Source organism: Cetorhinus maximus, chromosome 7 (assembly GCF_964194155.1).
Source record: "Cetorhinus maximus chromosome 7, sCetMax3.hap1.1, whole genome shotgun sequence".
Lineage (NCBI taxonomy): Eukaryota > Metazoa > Chordata > Chondrichthyes > Lamniformes > Cetorhinidae > Cetorhinus > Cetorhinus maximus.
This window is the reverse complement of record NC_135885.1, coordinates 58,859,068-58,877,991: the sequence shown is the minus strand read 5'-3', so window position 1 is coordinate 58,877,991 and position 18,924 is coordinate 58,859,068. Positions and strand designations below refer to the sequence as shown.

The 18,924-nt window shown below is 40.3% G+C and overlaps 3 protein-coding genes across 14 annotated transcripts in view; 2 read left to right on the top strand and 1 right to left on the bottom strand.

Moving 5' to 3' along the window:
- The window catches only part of lims1 (LIM and senescent cell antigen-like domains 1), a 176,742-nt gene extending 169,864 nt beyond the window's left edge, over window positions 1–6,878 (top strand). For 9 of the 12 annotated variants that reach the window (XM_078545566.1, XM_078545569.1, XM_078545570.1 and 6 more), the window contains 3 exons: window positions 230–305; window positions 518–695; window positions 4,624–6,878. In XM_078545566.1, coding sequence (XP_078401692.1) covers window positions 230–305; window positions 518–665 — 224 coding nt within the window. In that variant the 3' untranslated portion in view covers window positions 666–695; window positions 4,624–6,878. The remainder of the gene's footprint in view (window positions 1–229; window positions 306–517; window positions 696–4,623) is intronic. The other 3 variants (XM_078545568.1, XM_078545563.1, XM_078545573.1) reach the window with 2 other exon arrangements.
- The window catches only part of LOC144682815 (uracil nucleotide/cysteinyl leukotriene receptor-like), a 35,616-nt gene extending 21,440 nt beyond the window's left edge, over window positions 1–14,176 (bottom strand). The window contains exon 1 of the mRNA XM_078545560.1: window positions 13,468–14,176. Coding sequence (XP_078401686.1) covers window positions 13,468–13,555 — 88 coding nt within the window. The 5' untranslated portion in view covers window positions 13,556–14,176. The remainder of the gene's footprint in view (window positions 1–13,467) is intronic.
- LOC144682814 (E3 SUMO-protein ligase RanBP2-like) overlaps window positions 13,755–18,924 on the top strand; it is an 85,365-nt gene continuing 80,195 nt past the window's right edge. The window contains exons 1-3 of the mRNA XM_078545558.1: window positions 13,755–13,892; window positions 14,827–14,894; window positions 18,475–18,586. Coding sequence (XP_078401684.1) covers window positions 13,818–13,892; window positions 14,827–14,894; window positions 18,475–18,586 — 255 coding nt within the window. The 5' untranslated portion in view covers window positions 13,755–13,817. The remainder of the gene's footprint in view (window positions 13,893–14,826; window positions 14,895–18,474; window positions 18,587–18,924) is intronic.

Here is an 18,924-nt window from a genome sequence, read left to right as displayed (position 1 = left end):
CCCCCCCACCCAAAACAAACCAATCACCCTTCTTTAAAAGTTTGGCAGAATTTCAGAATGTATACATCCCTCATTCATGCCTTTGAATTTTGTAATTTGCTGTTAAATGTTGAAAAATTAATTTTAAACCTGAACTTAAACAATCTCTAATGAACCAAGTGGATAAATACAGATGAGGAAGATATTAGTGCTGTGGTTAATTGTATTTCAACATATTTTTCCTGTACAGTTGTATCTGCTTTGAACAAGGCCTGGTGTGTTAACTGCTTTGCCTGTTCAACTTGCAACACCAAGCTGACACTGAAGTAAGTAGTTTAAGTCCTGTCACTCCACAATATGTTTTCACATCATAAGCTTTTAATGTGTTTAGTTTCTTTCTGTGGCTGAGCCCTGGTTATTTCCATCTCTAAACAAAAACTGTCAGAAGTGCAACTCTCAATTTTTTTCTGTGGTTCTATACTTTCCATGTTTCATGTCTGTGTTCTATCCTTTTCTATCCACTATTCATTCTGTGAAGAGACAAATTTGTTGAAATTGATCTGAAACCAGTCTGTAAACACTGTTACGAGCGATTGCCTGAAGATTTAAAACGGCGACTTGCTAAACGGGAAAGAGATGCAAAAGATAAACAGAAAAAGAAAAAATTGATGGATATCTGCCTGTAAGGAATGCCTATCTCTTCTCTTCTGTCCTTGGTTAGTATCTTTGATTACCATGTGTCTTGTGTTTTAATCAACTCATTCTCTACTGTTGCATCCTTGTTTTCTTTGACCTACTTCCATCTATGTCTCATCATCCATCTCTGCTTCCTGCCTCTACCCATCTGCTGGTTAAATCCTCATTCATACTTTGTTACATCCAGACGTAGCTGATCTAATGCTGTCCTGGCCGGCCTCCCATGTTCCACTCTCGATAAACTTGAGCTCAACCAAAACTCTGTTGCCCCGCACATTATCTCACACAAAGTTTTGTTCACCTCTCAGCCCTGTGCTTCCTAACCGACATTAGCTCCCCTTCCAACAACACCTCAAATTTAAAATTCTCATCCTTATTTTCAAAACTCTCCATAGGCTTGCCCCCTCCACCACCTGGAAGTTCCCCTCCAAGTCACTCACCATCCTGACTTGGAAATATATCGCGTTCCTTCACTGTCGCTGGGTAAAAATCCTGGAACTCCCTTCCTAACAGCCCTGTGGGTGTACCTACACCACATGAATTGCAGCAGTTCAAGAAGGCAGCTCACCACCACCTTCTCAACGACAATTAGGGATAGGCAATAAATGTTGGCCCAGCCAGCGAAGCCCACATCCCATGAATGAATAAAAAAAATCTCCAGAACTTCCTTCAACCCCACAACCTTCCAAGACCATGAACTCTCTCCTCCATCTTTACCCCTTTTTAATCCAATTTTAAAATTTCTTATTAATTTATTCATTTTTTTATTTCCTAACCTCCCCCTGCCCCCCCACACACCTCCATCTGTCACTTGTTTTTATGTTTTGCTTTCACAGAGTGCTGACCCTTGTTCTATTAACACATTCTGCTTTCTTACCTTTATGCCACTATCAGCACCTTCTTTAGCCTTTAGCACTACCATTAACATTCCTTGTCCTCTGTCCATGACAGCTTTGTCAAATTTCTCCTCAGCTCCCACCTATCCCTCCACTTTGCTCCACCCCCTCTTAAACTATAAAATCCATCACATTTCTACTTTTCAGCTCCGAAGAGTCATACGGACTCGAAACATTAACTCTGTTTCTCTCTCCACAGATGCTGCCAGACCTGCTGAGTTTTACCAGCATTTTCTGTTTTTATTTCACCCTTCCAAGATCTCTGCACTCCCCCAGTTCTGACCTCACACATTCCAAATTTTTATCACAGCGTCATTGGCGGCCACGTCTTCAGCTGCCTAGGCTGCAAGCACTGGAATTCCATCTATAAATGTTTCCAACGCTGTTACCCCTCTTTAAGGCACACCTTTAACATGATCTCTTTGACCAAACCGTTGGTCACCTATCCTAATTTTTCTTTATGTACCTCAGTGTCAGATTTTGTCTGATAACTCTCAAGTGAAGTGTCTTGGAACATATTAATGCTTTAAAGGCGATGTTTAAATGTAAGTTGTTATCAATTCAGAAATTTCAGAATATAAGATGATTATTCCACTTACTAGTTTCGCACCATCATTACCTACTTGGTGTATATGATGATAAGTGTTCCATTCCCTCAGCAAGTCAAAAGACTTGTATTATGGCAGAGGTATATTTGCAAAGAATTTTTGAATTTTTTGAAAATTGAGTTGGTAAGTCTCAAGCCATACTCAAGTCAATGCAACAGTCTCTAATTATATCACCTGTCTAACTGACTCCTTTGGCTATGCATCAATTTTTCTGATTACACTCCGTGAAGCATATTTTGGGGGATCTTAGGATGTTAAAGACTTTATATAAATGCAAGTTATTGTTTTTGTCATGACATAAAAGCATTAACCAATGACGATACAACAGAGGCAGTAAAGTTCAGGAGCCACATCATCAATCTGACTGTGGACGAGATAGAAATCTTCTCTAGTTGTAGTCTCACATCGCTTGGGCTTTGTGTGCATTTGAGTGCAATATTTTAGCAACATGCAGGAAACTCAACACCATCTAGAAAAGAGCAGTTCACTTGATTTTGTACATTTAATTTCATGTTTGGGTTCATTGCCAATAAACAACAGTGATTTTAAGACAAGGTGAAGTACTCATAGTAAAAACTAAATCAGGTGCTTAAATAATGAACATAAAAACAAAAAATACCTGGAAAAACTCAGCAGGTCTGGCAGCATCTGCGGAGAGGAGCACAGTTAACGTTTCGAGTCCGAATGACTTCAACAGAACTAAGAAAAAATAGAAAAGAGGTGAAATATCAGCTGTTTTAAGGGGGGGGTGTGCGGTGGGACAAGAAGAGCTGGATAGAGGGCCAGTGATAGGTGGAGATAACCAAAAGATGTCACAGACAAAAGGACAAAGAGGTGTTGAAGGTGGTTATATTATCTAAAGGAATGTGCTAATTAAGGGTAGAAAGCATGACGAGCAAGGTACAGATAGCCCTAGTGGGGGTGGGGTGGGGTGAAGGAATCGAAAAAGGCTAAAAGGTAGAGATAAAACAATGGATGAAAATACATTTAAAAATAATGGAAATAGATGGGAAAAGAAAAATCTATATAAATTATTGGAAAAAACAAAAAGGAGGGGGAAAATCGGAAAGGGGGTGGGGATGGAGGAGAGAGAGTTCATGATCTAAAATTGTTGAACTTAATATTCAGTCCGGAAGGCTGTAAAGTGACTAGTTGGAACCTCTTTACTTCCCTTCTCCTCACCGTCCAAGGGCCCAAACACTCCTTTCAAGTGAAGCAGCATTTCACTTGCACTTCCCTCAACTTAGTCTACTGCATTCGTTGCTCCCAATGCCGTTTCCTCTACCTTGGAGAGACCAAACGCAGACTGGGTGACCGCTTTGCAGAACACCTTCGGTCTGTCCGCATGACCCAGACCTCCCTGTCGCTTGCCATTTCAACACTCCATCCTGCTCTCATGCCCACATGTCCGTCCTTGGCCTGCTGCATTGTTCCAGTGAACATCAACGCAAACTGGAGGAACAGCACCTCATCTTCCGACTAGGCACTTTACAGCCTTCCGGACTGAATATTGAGTTCAACAATTTTAGATCATGAACTCTCTCCTCCATCCCCCACCCCCTTTCCGATCCCCGCCTTTTTCCCCAATAATTTATATAGATTTTTCTTTTCCCACCTATTTCCATTATTTCTAAATGTATTTCCATCCGTTGTTTTATCTCTATCTTTTAGCCTTTTTCGATTCCTTCACCCCACCCCCACTAGGGCTATCTGTACCTTGCTCGTCCTGCTTTCTACCCTTAATTAGCACATTCCTTTAGATAATATCACCACCTTCAACACCTCTTTGGCCTTTTGTCTGTGACATCTTTTGGTTATCTCCACCTATCACTGGCCCTCTATCCAGCTCTTCTTGTCTCCCCCCTCTCTTCCCCCCCCCCACCCGCCACCCTAAACCTGTTTATATTTCATCTCTTTTCTATTTTTCTTAGCTCTGTTGAAGAGTCATTCGGACTCGAAACGTTAACTATGCTCCTCTCTGCAGATGCTGCCAGACCTGCTGAGTTTTTCCAGGTATTTTTGTTTTTGTTTTGGATTTCCAGCATCCGCAGTTTTTGGCTTTTAGCTTAAATAATGAAAATTAGTCTATTGAAACACTCCTGATTTTTCGTTGCCATGCTCATCTCAGTTGTATCAAAGGGTTTCCTTTTACCATGTTAACTGACATTTCATGTTGCAACTGTATTTAATGATTACATTTTGGTAATGTTTCCTGTTGAATTCTCATTTGCTTTGGATTTTTTTTAGTGCAGTTTATAACTTCCTTCATGGATTTCATAGAAAATATTTAAAACTACTGTCCAAAACTGTGTGGTTCTCCATTCTATCTTTTATGGTTGCATTTAAAAACTAAAATTGGGTGGAAAGTGTCCATATGATAGAACATACCCACTGACCTTGTTCGTTGAACGGAAGTAAGAAATTTTTCTTTTTTTGTCCTATAGAAACAAGTTTGTGGAGTTTGATATGAAGCCAGTTTGTAAGAAATGCTATGAGAAATTTCCTCTGGAGCTGAAGAAAAGACTGAAGAAACTGGCTGAAAGTGCAGGACGGAAATAAGGAATCTACCTGTGTTTTACTCTCAATTTGTAAACTAGCTCTTCTAAATTCAAACTTTTTTCAATTAACAAGCCAGCTGAGTACATTTGGAGCAATATTCTCAATGCAAGTGATTTAAATCCAAAAGTTACCACTAAAAATTCATTTTGGAAAAAAGAAATCTAGATTAACCTTACAGAGGCAGATCCATTTATTCAACTTTATATTAAAAAAAGTAATTCATATTTGAAAATATTTACCCCCTCACCTTGTGATGCCACATAAATATAACGATGTCACATAAATATAACTTGGCCGGCTAAGTCCATAGATGACTTATTTCCTTATTGTCCTTTTGTTGCTCTCAAGAGCTCTCTAGGAGTTATGCAAGAGCAGTATTGTGGGCTGGCATGATCCAGCTGCAAACTATTTTTTTGTACACTGTACCCTCCCCCTTCCAAAGGGGAAGTGCCTTATCAATGGCCTGACAGAGCTTGTGCATTCACTTGGAGAACCTGAATCACTACTCTGACAGCATGTTGGTAAGTTGACATGCTATAGCAGAGTGCCATCTAAAAGTGGTGAATTGTATTAATTTTTTTTCTCTAAAATGGTACTATATTGCATTTTCAGAAATGTTTTGATACATGCTTTTAAGTCACCATGTGCACACCTAACAAATGAAAATATGAAGTGACAATGATTTTGTTCAAATCTATTACAACAGATGGAATTAATATCTAATGTGCTCACTCATGTAGTAACTAAGAGTTTGCCAAATCATATCCTTATCAGCTTAATACTATCAAAAATGCTCTGATTAGAAGTATCCCTGAACGCTTAATATTACAATATATTTTACTTAATCTACACTCCAAGCTTACAATACATAAAGTATTCAAGTCAATGCTTGTTTCTGTCTCCCATTGTAAGTTATTGTATGGAGTTACAGACACCTACAAGAGATTCAAATTAAACCAAAATTCACAGTTCCACATTCCTTCACAGTAATTCCAATGATCAATTTATTCAGTGTATATTCTAATGATATATGCATAAACCTTTACTATTTTTGTACAGTTTGTAACTGCTATTAGGTGTTGATTATAAACTCTATCATTGACATAAAGTACATTATGTAGTAAAATTGCTTATAGTTAAATAACCAGCTTCCAAATTAAAAAAAACATAGATTATAGACTTAGAGGATTTAATTTTTAAAAGTACTGTGATAAAGTAAAACAACACCTAGTGAGGTAAAGGAGGAGAAGGTTAAACCAAATGCCATATACTGGCTTATTTATGCATTTGTCCTTGAATACTCACCCTCATCATGTTCCTAATAGGAAGACGCTGTAACAGCTGCAGTAATGGTTTTGACAGAAATAACTTTATTTGCATGACCTATTTTTAAAATCTTGTAAATCAATTTAAGTACTTATTGCTTTTCCTAATATATTTAGCATGGTAGATGCTGTAATGCAACACTTAAAGAGTATATGCTTTAATTTCCCTACATGTACTTGAAAACAAAATTGATCAATTGTTACATTTATCATTTTAATGCTCTGTGGAAAGTATAACAAATTGTCTGGAGAAACTTCTTAATTGCTAAAGAAACATGTGGACTGCCATGTCTTGAGGACATCTATGACCAGATGATGGCATTCTTGCACCTTATAGTTCAACATAGATGGTACTTTACAAACCATGAGAAAAGAGGCAATTTTTGTAGTATTTTATAAAGTTTAATTTAATGTAAGTACCAAAACTCCTGGACATACTAATAGTATTTAGTAGCTTTCTTTACTATCAGTTTTGTTGCAGTTGAGCATATTTCTTAATTCATGTAATGAATGCTGGTGCTAAGTATTGAGATGCGGTAAAATCTGAAAACAAGTTCATCTCAAATGTCATTTCTGCAATTACCCACTTGTGTGTTCCAGTGAAGTAGCTATACAGTGAAGTGACATCCACATCAATACTTTAATTTCTTGAAAACTAATGATATTTTTACAGCTCAGTGTAATGGGAAACACATACTGAATTTGTGTTATTTTTTCATTAAAGAATGTATTTTCCACCTGTGTATCACACCTATACATTACTCCAGTATTATGTAATAAAATTTACATATCATTAAATATCCCACTTGGTCGTATTTACAGTTTTGTATTTTCTTATCATAGAACTGATTTTTCGAAATAAGTATAGAAAGATCAATACTTTAATTTTCAGCGCTTATATATTAGTAGTAATGCCTGCATAAGGTACTGTCCTTTCTTACATGTATGTGTTGTGTTATTTTGTCCATCCTTTGCATTCAGAATGTACATTTATTTCACAGGAAGGATTGAGCACTTCCTTTCCATTACAAATATGTCTAATTGCAATGAATGTATTTCAGGAATCTATTTACTGCCCTTTTCACTGCTGTATCCTTGTGTGTGTGAATCTGTTGAATGAGATTACTTTCTAGCTGTTTTGTCAAAATTTAAAAAGGACTGCAGATTGGTTACATTTGTGCAGGTAGAGGGTGAATATTAATAGTAGCGGCTCTCCAGGGATATATAAATGGATGAAATAGTGTTAGTTTAAAAGCTGTTGCCGCGTTGCTAGCAGCTATGTTGAATGCCTTATAGTGTTCCGTTGTAACGCCTTTGCTCTTAACTAACCTATCATGATTCGGATGAAGGAATCAATAATACAGTCCTTAGATTTGCTGATAACATTAAGATGAGAGATTGAGTGAGTTAGGAGTTTAGACAAAGTAGACTTGTGAGCTGTCAGATAATGAGGACACTACCCTTTGGATTTCACTGTCAAATTCCTTCCTTCCTTTCCACTAGAAACGTGATAACCCATACATACAACCAAGATACATTGGGGGAATGGTACAGGTGTGGCAAATATATTCAATGTTAATAAATGTAGTGTGATGCTGTTTAGTTATGCTAATTTCAAGCATAACTACAGCACTCCTCAAAGCTTATCCACCATCTACAAGGCACAAGTCAGGAATGCAATGGAATACTGTCTACTTGACTGGATGATTGCAGTTTCAACAACAACAACTCAAGAAGCTCGTCACCATCCAAGACAAAGCAGCCTGTTAAGTTGGCACCTCATCCATACACCACCTTAAACATTCACCTCCTCCACCACCACCGACAGTATACAATGGCATCAGTGAACACTATCTACCAGATACAAGAAGGCAGCAACTCACCAAGGATCCTGCAAACTCTGAACTTGTGTGAAAATTGTGATCAAGGCATTTTCAAATAATACCAAATAGTTTTTATTTTTCACAAATCACATTAAGGTAATTGAGGTGGTATTATATGTCAGTAATATTTATTACCAGGTAAAATGCCTGTGTTCCTTGCTCCCAAACCTTGGCCACACACATTTTACATTAACGCTTGTTAATTTGTACACACCAGGGGCTGAATTTTTACCAATTGGTTTCCAGAGTCAGATAAGCAAGTCTGTGAAGCCTGCAAGACCAGCAAGTCTTTGCTGATGAGCGGTGATAATTGGAAGGACTGCCATTCCCTGGGTGGAGGGAGGTTGGAAAAGGTCAGTGGGAGTGGCGTACTTGATTGCAGTGGCTTCAAAGACAGGCACTGAATCCACGAATTAGGTGTAGGGGCACTCATGAATCCACCGAGTCCTTGTCTCGATGAAGTTGCTGGGTTTCCTGATACTTGGAACACCCAATTGACTGGCATTAAAGTTGAAAACCTGCATGACATTGAGGTTCACAGCCACATTATTGTATTTAAAGTTGGAGTGGGTTGGCTGCCCACACAACTTCCAGCCTCAGTTACACCTGGAAATGGGTGGATTGGAGGCAGGCTTGGGTGTTGGGAAACAGACTTCTCAGACTTTAACACCACCCTGACCCAAACCTACCTATTTTGTTTTAGATTAAAGTTCAGCCCTGGAAATTTGGCAAGTGGAAGGCCAGGTCCATGGAATTGCTGATGTCCTCCTTTGTCATTCATAAAAGTTATTTGAAAATTAGATTATGGCCTTCCATCTAACCCTCTCCAGTGTCTTTCTTTCCACATGCCCTTTTCCCAGAAATTGAGACAGAGAGGTCAAGGAAGGGAAGGGAAGTGTCAGAGATGGACCATGTGAAAATGATGGAGGGGTGGAAATTGGAAGCAAAATCAATAAATTTTTCCAGGTCCAGAAGAGAACCTGGATCTGGAAAAATTTATTAATTTTGCTTCCAATTTCCACCCCTCCATCATTTTCACATGGTCCATCTCTGACACTTCCCTTCCTTGACCTCTCTGTCTCAATTTCTAGTGATAGACTGTCCACCAATATTCATTACAAGCCTACCGACTCCCACAGCTACCTCGACTACAGCTCCTCACAACCCGCTTCCTGTAAGGACTCCATCCCATTCTCTCAGTTCCTTCGCCTCTGTCGCATCTGTTCTGATGATGCCACTTTCAAAAACAGTTCCTCTGACATGTCTTCCTTCTTCCTCAACCAGGGCCCTCAACCGTGTCTGGCTTATCTCCCGCGCACCTCACACCTTCCTCTCCCTTCCAGACCATGATAGGGTCCCCCTTGTCCTCACTTATCACCCGACCAGCCTCCGCATTCAAAGGATCATCCTCTGCCATTTCCGCCAACTCCAGCATGAGGCCACCACCAAACACATCTTCCCTTCACCCCCCCCGGTGGCATTCCGCAGGGATCGTTCTCTCCGGGACACCCTGGTCCATTCCTCCATCACCCCCTACACCTCAACCCCATCCCACGGCACCTTCCCATGGAACCGCAGAAGGTGCAACACCTGCCCCTTTACTTCCCCTCTCCTCACCATCCAAGGGCCCAAACACTCCTTTCAAGTGAAGCAGCATTTCACTTGCACTTCCCTCAATTTAGTCTACTACATTCATTGTTCCCAATGCGGTTTCCTCTGGAGACCAAACCCAAACTGGGTGACCTCTTTGCAGAACACCTTCGGTCTATCCACAAGCATGACCCAGACCTCCCTGTCGCTTGCCATTTCAACACTCCACCCTGCTCTCATGCCCACATGTCCGTCCTTGGCCTGCTGCATTGTTCCAGTGAACATCAACGCAAACTGGAGGAACAGCACCTCATCTTCCGACTAGGCACTTTACAGCCTTCCAGACTGAATATTGAGTTCAACAATTTTAGATCATGAACTCTCTCCTCCATCCCCCACCCCCTTTCCGATCCCCCCCTTTTTCCCCAATAATTTATATAGATTTTTCTTTTCCCATCTATTTCCATTATTTCTAAATGTATTTCCATCCATTGTTTTATCTCTACCTTTTAGCCTATTTCGATCCCTTCCCTTCACCCCACCCCCACTAGGACTATCTGTACCTTGCTTGTCCTGCTTTCTACCTTTAATTATCACATTCCTTAGATAATATCACCACCTTCAACACCTCTTTGTCCTTTTGTCTATGACATCTTTTGGCTATCTCCACCTATCACTGGCCCTCTATCCAGCTCTACCTGTGTTCTCCCCCCGCCCCCCCAACCAGCTTATATTTCACCTCTTTTCTATTTTTACTTAGTTCCGTTGAAGAGTCATACGGACTCGAAACATTAACTGTGTTCCTCTCCGCAGATGCTGTCAGACCTGCTGAGTTTTTCCAGGTATTTTATTTTTGTTTTAAAATCTGTATAGTTGGAGCAAGTGCTGAGGATTGGAATTCTTTTGAGGTTTCCTGTAATGCTGTTCAATTTAGATAAAACCATGGAACTTGCTGCATTGGACGAGTCAACTTGACCAACCACACTTTAATGTTGATGCTGTTCAACTGGAGCTGTCTACCCAAACCCGTTTGTGCCCTTTCTCACATCTCTTAGCATTTTTCTTTTCCAAACACGCATCTAATTCAATTTTAAAAGGTATTATAGTTTTGCGATAAAGCATGATTCTCATATTATGATGTTATATATAAGAGCAGAAAGTTACAAAGTGACATTAATAGATGGGTATGGAGTTCAATGTGAGAAAGGGTGATGCCATCTACTTTGGACCTAAGGAAGATAGATCAGAGTATTTATTGAATGATGAGAAACCAGGAACTATGGAGAAGAAAACATATTTTGCGATCAAAATACAGAAATTTGAATTGTAGAATCATAGAATGGTTACAGCACAGAAGGATGTCATTTGGGTCATGGTGTCTGTGTTAGCTTTCTGCAAGAGAGGAGTTTATTTTTGGATGCGTTTAACCCCCAAAAACCATGAGTAGAGACTTTATTGGCTTAACGTGGTTCTTGCTTCCAGATTCAGCAAAGGGTGCAAGGCGACAAGTCTCTCGGTTGGTTCTGTGATTTTCTGCTCCCAGCTGGAAAGCAGTCTCTTCTCAGCTTTAAATTCAGCGTCCCTGGTGACTGAAAGCTTGTGCTTTTTAACTCTTCCTTGGACACAGCTCATGTGCATGATCAGTAGTGCATCCTGAACTCTGGCTCAGGCAGCACACGATCAGTCCCTGATTGGTTTATGTGTTGTGTGATCAGTTTCTGATTGGTTTCCTAAGGGTGATGGTCATTTACTCATTTTATTTCCTATTGTCTGCTGACTGGCAATCTAATGTGTCAGTTATTTGTGGGACCATTCCTCTCATTATAGCTTTTCCTATCATTTCATTAAATTTTATGGCTTTCTGTTGAGATAGTAGGCTGTCTTAAAATATTTGCTTTATCTGCTTATTTGGGCTCATGGCCTAAATGTCTAATTGGTGTAAAAAGGACAAGGACAGCAGACAGATGGGAACACCACCATCTGCAAGTTACCCTCCAAGCCACTTACCATCCTGACTTGGAAATATATTATTGTTCCTTCACTGTTGCTGGGTCAAAATCCCTACCTAACAGCACTGTAGGTGTACCTACACCACATGGACTGCAGCGGTTCAAGAAGGCCGCTCACCTTCTCAAGGGTAATTAGGGATGGGCAATAAATGCTAGCCTAGCCAGCAATGCCCACATCACATAAACGAATAAAAAAAAAATCCTGTAGAATTCTCATTAGGCCAGGCACCTTTTTGGTTAAGGGAACTGCTACTTTTATGTTTTTTGTAGTATCTGTGCTTGGAATGAGTTAACTTAGTGCAAAATGGCATATAGACTTAATCTAATACAGAAATTACAAAGTTACTACGTAAGATCTATATAAAATACATATAAAATCCGTGCATATACATGTTCATAAGTAATAAAAATCAAAAAAACTACTTCGCTGCAAAAACTGATTACAGAACTTAATTCTTTAAGCTTACAAAACCAAAGATAGCTTATATATAGTGAAGGAAAGTGCCTTTTTTTTAAAAAAAAGTGCTACAAGTTTAAAGACTAAAGCAATTCTTAGGATATAGGACTGAAGGCTTGAAAACTCAGTTGCTTTTCTTCATACAATAGGCATTTGACTCTTAAGGGAATACAAATTGATGTGTTAATTGCTAGAGACTCCAGATCTCATGGCTGAGCTCCTTTAACCTTATTGGGCTTTGCAGCATTTGCGCTGTGATAAAACAATAAAAATGAAGCACTGGGTCTTACAGCATTTATCATTTATCCTGTAGTTAAAACGTTAAACCATAGCTTTACATGGCTTGGGGCTGTGATGTTTCTCACTTGTCAACAGAGCATGCGAATACAAAGAGCCAGACATGTGATACTTGATTCCTGCATTGATTACAATTAAGCAGGATATCATTGATTAACTAATATACTTTGATTACCTGATCATTACACGCAAGTACAAACCAATGATCAAACATGACCCTTCCTAAACTCATCCTTTTTCTCAGAATACTGCATTTTTTTAAAGATAATTGCCCAATTCTCTTTTGAAAGCCAGGACTGAATCTGCCTCTGCTACATCCTCGTGCATTGCATTCCAGATCCTAACCCCTCACTGCGTAAAAAGATTTTCCTCATGTCGCCATTGCTTCTTCTTGGCCTTAAATCAATGTCCTCTGGTCCTCGATCCTTTCACCAATGGAAAGTTCCTCCCTATCTACTCTATCCTGACCCCTCATGATTTTGAACACCTCTATCAAATCTCCTTGCAAACTTATCTTTTTCAAGAACAGCCCCATATTCTAATATTCCAGCAATTCAATTATTGATTATCTCAAAGCATGTTACAACAGATCTTAGTTTTAAAGTATAGTTACTGTTGTTAGGTAGGGGGACAGATGGCTAATTTGCACAAAAAGCAAATGAGAAAAATTACTAGTAAAATTGTTTGTGATGCTCTTGGTTATAAACAGTTCCCAAGTTACCAACTTTTCTTTGGAATGGAAGTTGGTGTTGATAATTGGCAAATATGCAGGCATCAGATTAAAATTCAGGGTGACTAATTTTTATGAAATAAAATTAGAACACCTTGACTGTGTGTCCGGGAAATGGGGCACTGGTGAACAACTCAGCAGTTGGGAGAAGATTTCTGGGAACCATAAGAGAGAGGGTGCTGGTGCGTGAGGGGAATGGGGTTGGTTGGTTTCAGCTGACCGTAAGGGTTGGTTTGGGGGTAGGGGGTGGTAGGCTGGTGGATATAGCAACTCCATTTTACAACCATCATTGAATCATCTCTTTGCTGGCTGACTCAGCCTTGCAATTCCACTCAACTGAGACTCCTAGGCTCAGTCTCCTACAGACTGTCCTAGAAAAACAGAACAAAAGGGATGTGGAACAATCCCTCAAACACGGGACAGCTGGTCGCCCAATACCTTTCACTGGAACAGCAATGAAGAATTTCTCCACACAATCCAGCCCCTCAGCCTCGCGAGATTTGAATGTAATCCCGCTCCTCTTCATTGTGTATTTGCGTCAGTGACGTCATCTCGTGACTACGTAAGGCGTTTCTTGTGACATCAGCCTCGGCCTCTGCTCTGCGACTGTGCGGAAGGCGCAGGCGCTGTGGAGGTGCTGGTCTCGTTTTCTTGCGCAGCGTCGGTGGAACCGGCGCGAAAACTTCCGAGTTGAGGACGGAAGGAAAGGTGCAGAACCGGAACTAGCGTGGGAGGAGTGGTGTTCACCGCGGCTTGTGTACACAACGGCCTGAGGCCGGCGAGTAAACATGATGCGGAGTAAGGCGGAGGTGGAGAGGTACATTACCTCTGTGCAGGGCGTCATGCCGCTTTCACCCCGCGAGGTGAGTGTCCACATCGTGAGTAGCCCAGTTGCGGCGGCCAGGAAAGCGCGGGCAGGGCAGGTTGCGGCCTTGGTTGGTAGGCCTTGCCTGCCAGGCCAAAGCGGTTGTGCTTTTAGGACAGAGCGTTTGTCAACCAATTGTAGTTTAGTGTTCTTATCCAAAAGTGAAGGTGGCAGCTACTTGTATCATATTTTTGGCGGTGCTGGAATCTGTAAACCAAGCTCATCCACGCCTTCAGTTTGGTCTTCATTGGTTTCGTTTCTTCAGAAACCTGAATGCTGTATACTTCCGAGTTCCCCAGTGTCCGATTTGGAGCGCACCCCTCTGGGAAGTTCACGGGTGAGGATTTGCACAATAATTGCCCAAAAGTGCACACTTCCTCTGGACAATTGTGCTGTGCTGGGAACCATCCAAAAATGTGATTAAACCGGTTCTACCAGCCTAATACCAATTAAAACCTCTTCTAACTTCTGAGTAACTAAAGCCCCAGACCGAACTCTTTTCCCCCCCCCCCACGGCAAGTGTGGGGAAAAAGGGGGCGTGCCCTCTTTGAATACACTGGAGCTGCAGTTCGCTGGGGCCTGTAAGGAATCTTTCAATGTAGGTCCCAAGTAGCTCTGGTGAATGGAAGTGGCAACGTAATTTTCAAGACCAGCTAATTAGGTATTTGTTTCTTCTAATTTCGGAGGGCTAGCACTTTCGAACGCTAGTCGGAGGTTACAGCCCATTATGAATTGCTTGGATACAATGTATATAAGTAGTTCAATTTGGGTTTTAATTTAGCTACATCAGTAAAGATGACCTGTACAAATTCATTAAATTTGTTATGGTAAACAGTTAAACTAATTTGTTTACCTCACCAGGAATTTGGGGGAATGGGTCTTTTTATGTTGTATTTCATCTATTTTACACAACCTCTCAACTTTCCTTTTAGAAATCGCTCAAAGGATTTTTGTTTGCAAAACTGTACTATGAAGCCAAGGAGTATGAGCTTGCAAAGAGGTAAAGAAAATATTTCCAATATATGCTGTCTTAGTCTTTTTATATTTATCTATTTATATATTCTGGTTGGACAAGACCAGGAAAATTAATCTCCTTAGGTTGTTCTAAAAACCTTTCAACTTCTACACTGAGAAAGATATGAATTACAACAATAAAATGAAGGTACTAATTACATGTGTAGTTTTAATGATTGTATGCAATGAAAACACAAATATATTAAGTACTTCTACATCTTAGCTTCTCTATCCTCTTAACCCCTAACTTGTTTTCCTTACTTCCTTCCATCACCAAGTTTTTTTTCCAACCTTCAGTTGTGTGTAACAGTCAAACATAACAGATCAGGAGATCAATAGCAACTTGTATTTATATGACATCTTTAATGTAATGAAACATTCCTCTTCACAGGAGCATTATGAGACAAAGTATGACACAGTCGCAAAGAAATAGTAGGTCAGATGACTAAAAACATGTTCAAAAGAGCTGGGTTTTAAGTGTCTTAAAGGACAAAAGTGAGGCAGATGGGTGTAGGGAGGGTATTCAAGAGCTTAGGTCCTAGGCAACTGAAGGCACGCCTACCAGTGTCAGAGCAATTAAAATTGGGGATGCACAAGATGCCAGGATTGGAGGAGTGTAGATGTCTTGGAGGATTGTGGGGCTGGAGCAGATTACAGAGATGGGGAGGAGTGAGACCATTGGGGAATTTGAAAAAAATGGATGAGAATTTTAAAATCAAGACATTGCTTGACCAGGAGCCAACATTGGTCAGTGAGCACAGAGCTGATAAGTGAATAGGACTTGCTGTGAGTTAAGATGCGGGCGACAGCGTTTTGGGTGACCTCAAGCTTACGGATGTTGGAATGTGCAAAACCAGCCAGGAGTATGTTGGAATAGTTGAATCTAGAGGTAATGAAGGCTTGAGTGAGGGTTTGAGCAGCAGATGAGCTGAGACAGGGATGAAGTCGGGCAATGTTACGGAGGTAATAGGTAGTCTGAGTGATGGCATGAATATGAAGTTGGAAGCTATGCTAAATGAGTTGACCTGGGGTTGTGTGGCAAAACAGGTGCTAATTTGACTTTGGCATCCTAGGGCTAGTGAGGGGAATGAACTACAATTGCGCAGCAGATTATGATCTAGTATTGTCATTGGGTGTGCTGCCTTTTGTTGTTACATTGCTTGCTAAAACTCTCTCTAGACACAAAACATGAACAGTGATCACTTTGAGAACTATTGGAAAGTGTCCATGGAATTATTTTGTCACAGGAAGGCATAATATTTCCAAAATTTGGAAATGTGAGTATCCCTAGGAAAATGTTATTTGGCTTATAACATCTATATTTATAATGCCTGTTACACAGCAAGTTAAATTGTAGGTACCCAAAAATTGGCATTGTACCATAGAAGTAACTGGATTGAATTGACATGTAGCAAAGGCACAGATCAGCCATGATCTAACTGAATGGTAGAACAGACTTGAGGCTGGATGGCCTACTCATATGCCAGTTAATTGGTTGTGGGGTGAGGAGTAAACTTTTGGTTTCCTACAGAAGCATGTACCCATACAAACTTAGCGTTAAGGATTAATGCTACTGTTCCACTAGCAGAATTCTATAGTTACTTTATAAAGTGAGAAGGCAACAATTCACCTTAAAAATCCCAATTCTATTTAATATATTTCAGATTGTGTATGTCCTCGAAGATTTGCTTCAGTGATATTGCTGGTTCATACAGGTTTACATAATCGATACTGTTCAGAATCATTCAGCACTGAACAAGATTGCCTCTGACCTTTCCAATTAGACCCACTACCCTGTGTCAACTGTAGTCCATTGGCAGCACTCTCACCTCTGTCAGAATGTTGTAGGTTCAACTCCCAGTTCAGAATTTGAATACAAAAATCAAGGCCAACTCTCAAGTATACTGCTGAGGGAGTGCTTTACTGCAGGAGGTGCCACCTTTTGGCCTTAAGCAGAAACCTCATATGCTCCCTCAGGTGGATGTAAAAGATCCCATGGCACTGCTTTGAGGAGGAACGGGGGACCTATCCCTGCAATCTTGGCCAATATATTCCTCAATCAGCATCTCAAAACACAATTATCTCATTATTGCTGGAAAAAGAGACATGTCTAAACTTTCCATCTTGCACTCATCAGGACACTTTGCAAGAATACCAATATAAGGGGAAAACAGCAATTTGTACTGTATGTGAAGAGTGTGCTGATTGGTTGTCACATGGACTCTGGTAGAGGTGTTGCCATGGAAAATGCACCAGTGACGGTGACTGACAGTTAACTGCCAAGCATTGTTTGAAATTTAAACCAGGTAGCTTGACCCTGATTGGTCAAGGCAATACCCTGAGGAATGAGTCAGCGAATGGCTGTCATTTATTTTGTTTAACTGAAACAGGCACAATGTGTGTTCATGTTTTTTCTGTCTGCTAAATTTGAGCAATAGGTGAAGCTAGCTGTTTCACCCTGCTACCATGCAGTAGCAATACGAGTGATATTTGTCACTAATAGGATGCTGCTGCCAAGTCAAAAAGACGTTCTGCCTATCTCACAAATGAGTAATGTGGTGTATGAATTTCAGTGCCAGTGTGATGCTAGGTATGTAGTCCGTATGCCCCAAAGACTGGTGGATCGTATCAAACAGCATGTCCCTTCTGTTCGCAACTGGCAAGATACAGGCCATACGCAACCAGCCTGTGCTTGCAAAACTCAAGACAGTGTCCAACAATGGATGTGATTCCGTGATTGGACGGCATTTGCTAAATAACTTCGGTGCTAAGAATTGCACTGACCACCAATTTAAGATTGTCAGTTGAGCTTGCAGTGTGGCACATTTGCATGTACTGAAAGTATATATGAATACACAGGGCCCTGTTCTTTGCAGACAGGAGGAACATGTACACACATTGCACCTGTCTCCGCTAAACAAAATGAGTGACAGCCATTTGCTGACTTACTCCTTAGGGCAATGCCTTGAGCAATCGTGCTCAAGCTGCCTGGTTTAAATTTCAAACAATGCTCAATAGTTAATTGTCAGTCACCATCACTGCATTCTCCATGGCAATGCCTCTACCAATCAGAGTCCACTTGCCAACCAATCAGCACTCTCTTTAATACAGTATGAATTGTTGTTTTCCCCTTATACTGGTGTTTGTGCAAAGTGCCCTGATGACTGCAAGACGAAAAGCTTAGACATGTTTCTCTTTTCAGCAATACTCAAGTTCTGTACTACCAAATTACTAATTATTTCATTATTATCACGTTGCTATTTATGGTAGTTTGATGTGTGCAAATAGGCTGCTTGATTTCTTATGTTACAACAGTGACTACACTTCGTTAGCTGTAATGCACTTTGGGATGTCCTGTGGTTGTGAAGGTGCTATAGCAATGCAAGTGTTTCTTTTGCTCTTTCCACAGAGCTCTTCAAATTGTTCCTTTTTCAGATATGTATTACTCCCTATTGTGGCTTCCTCAAATTTAATTTTGGGATTAAAGACCACTTGCTTGGTTATTTAGAAAGTGTAATAATGTGCCTTCTATAGCCCTACTATAATCATTAAGTTTTGTTTTGCAGGCATATATCAGCCTACATAAATGTACAGGAAAGGGATCCAAAAGCGCATAAACTTCTTGGCCAGATCTATGAGTCTGAAGGCAACTTTGAAAAAGCCATCGGTTGTTATAAGGTAAGGGCAATGATACAAAAATGGCATACTTGAGATGTTTTGTGTTTTTAACCAAATCAGTACATTTTTGTATTATTGTTAATTGAAGACCTGTAGCTGCAAGTGTTGTAGAATATTCTTTGCAATTGACCTGATAGAGGTCTACACTGCATTTTAAAGATGAATTATATAGTGTTTGTTGCCAGATAATTTGGCAGTAGACATTAGTAAAACATTCCAAGGTTAAATAGCTTTGATTATAGCTAGTCGTGTGTGTCATCCATTATGTACAACCAGTCATTACCATTGCAGTGTTTTAGCACAGTTAATAGTACTAGTTGCTTGGTTTTAGATGGCAA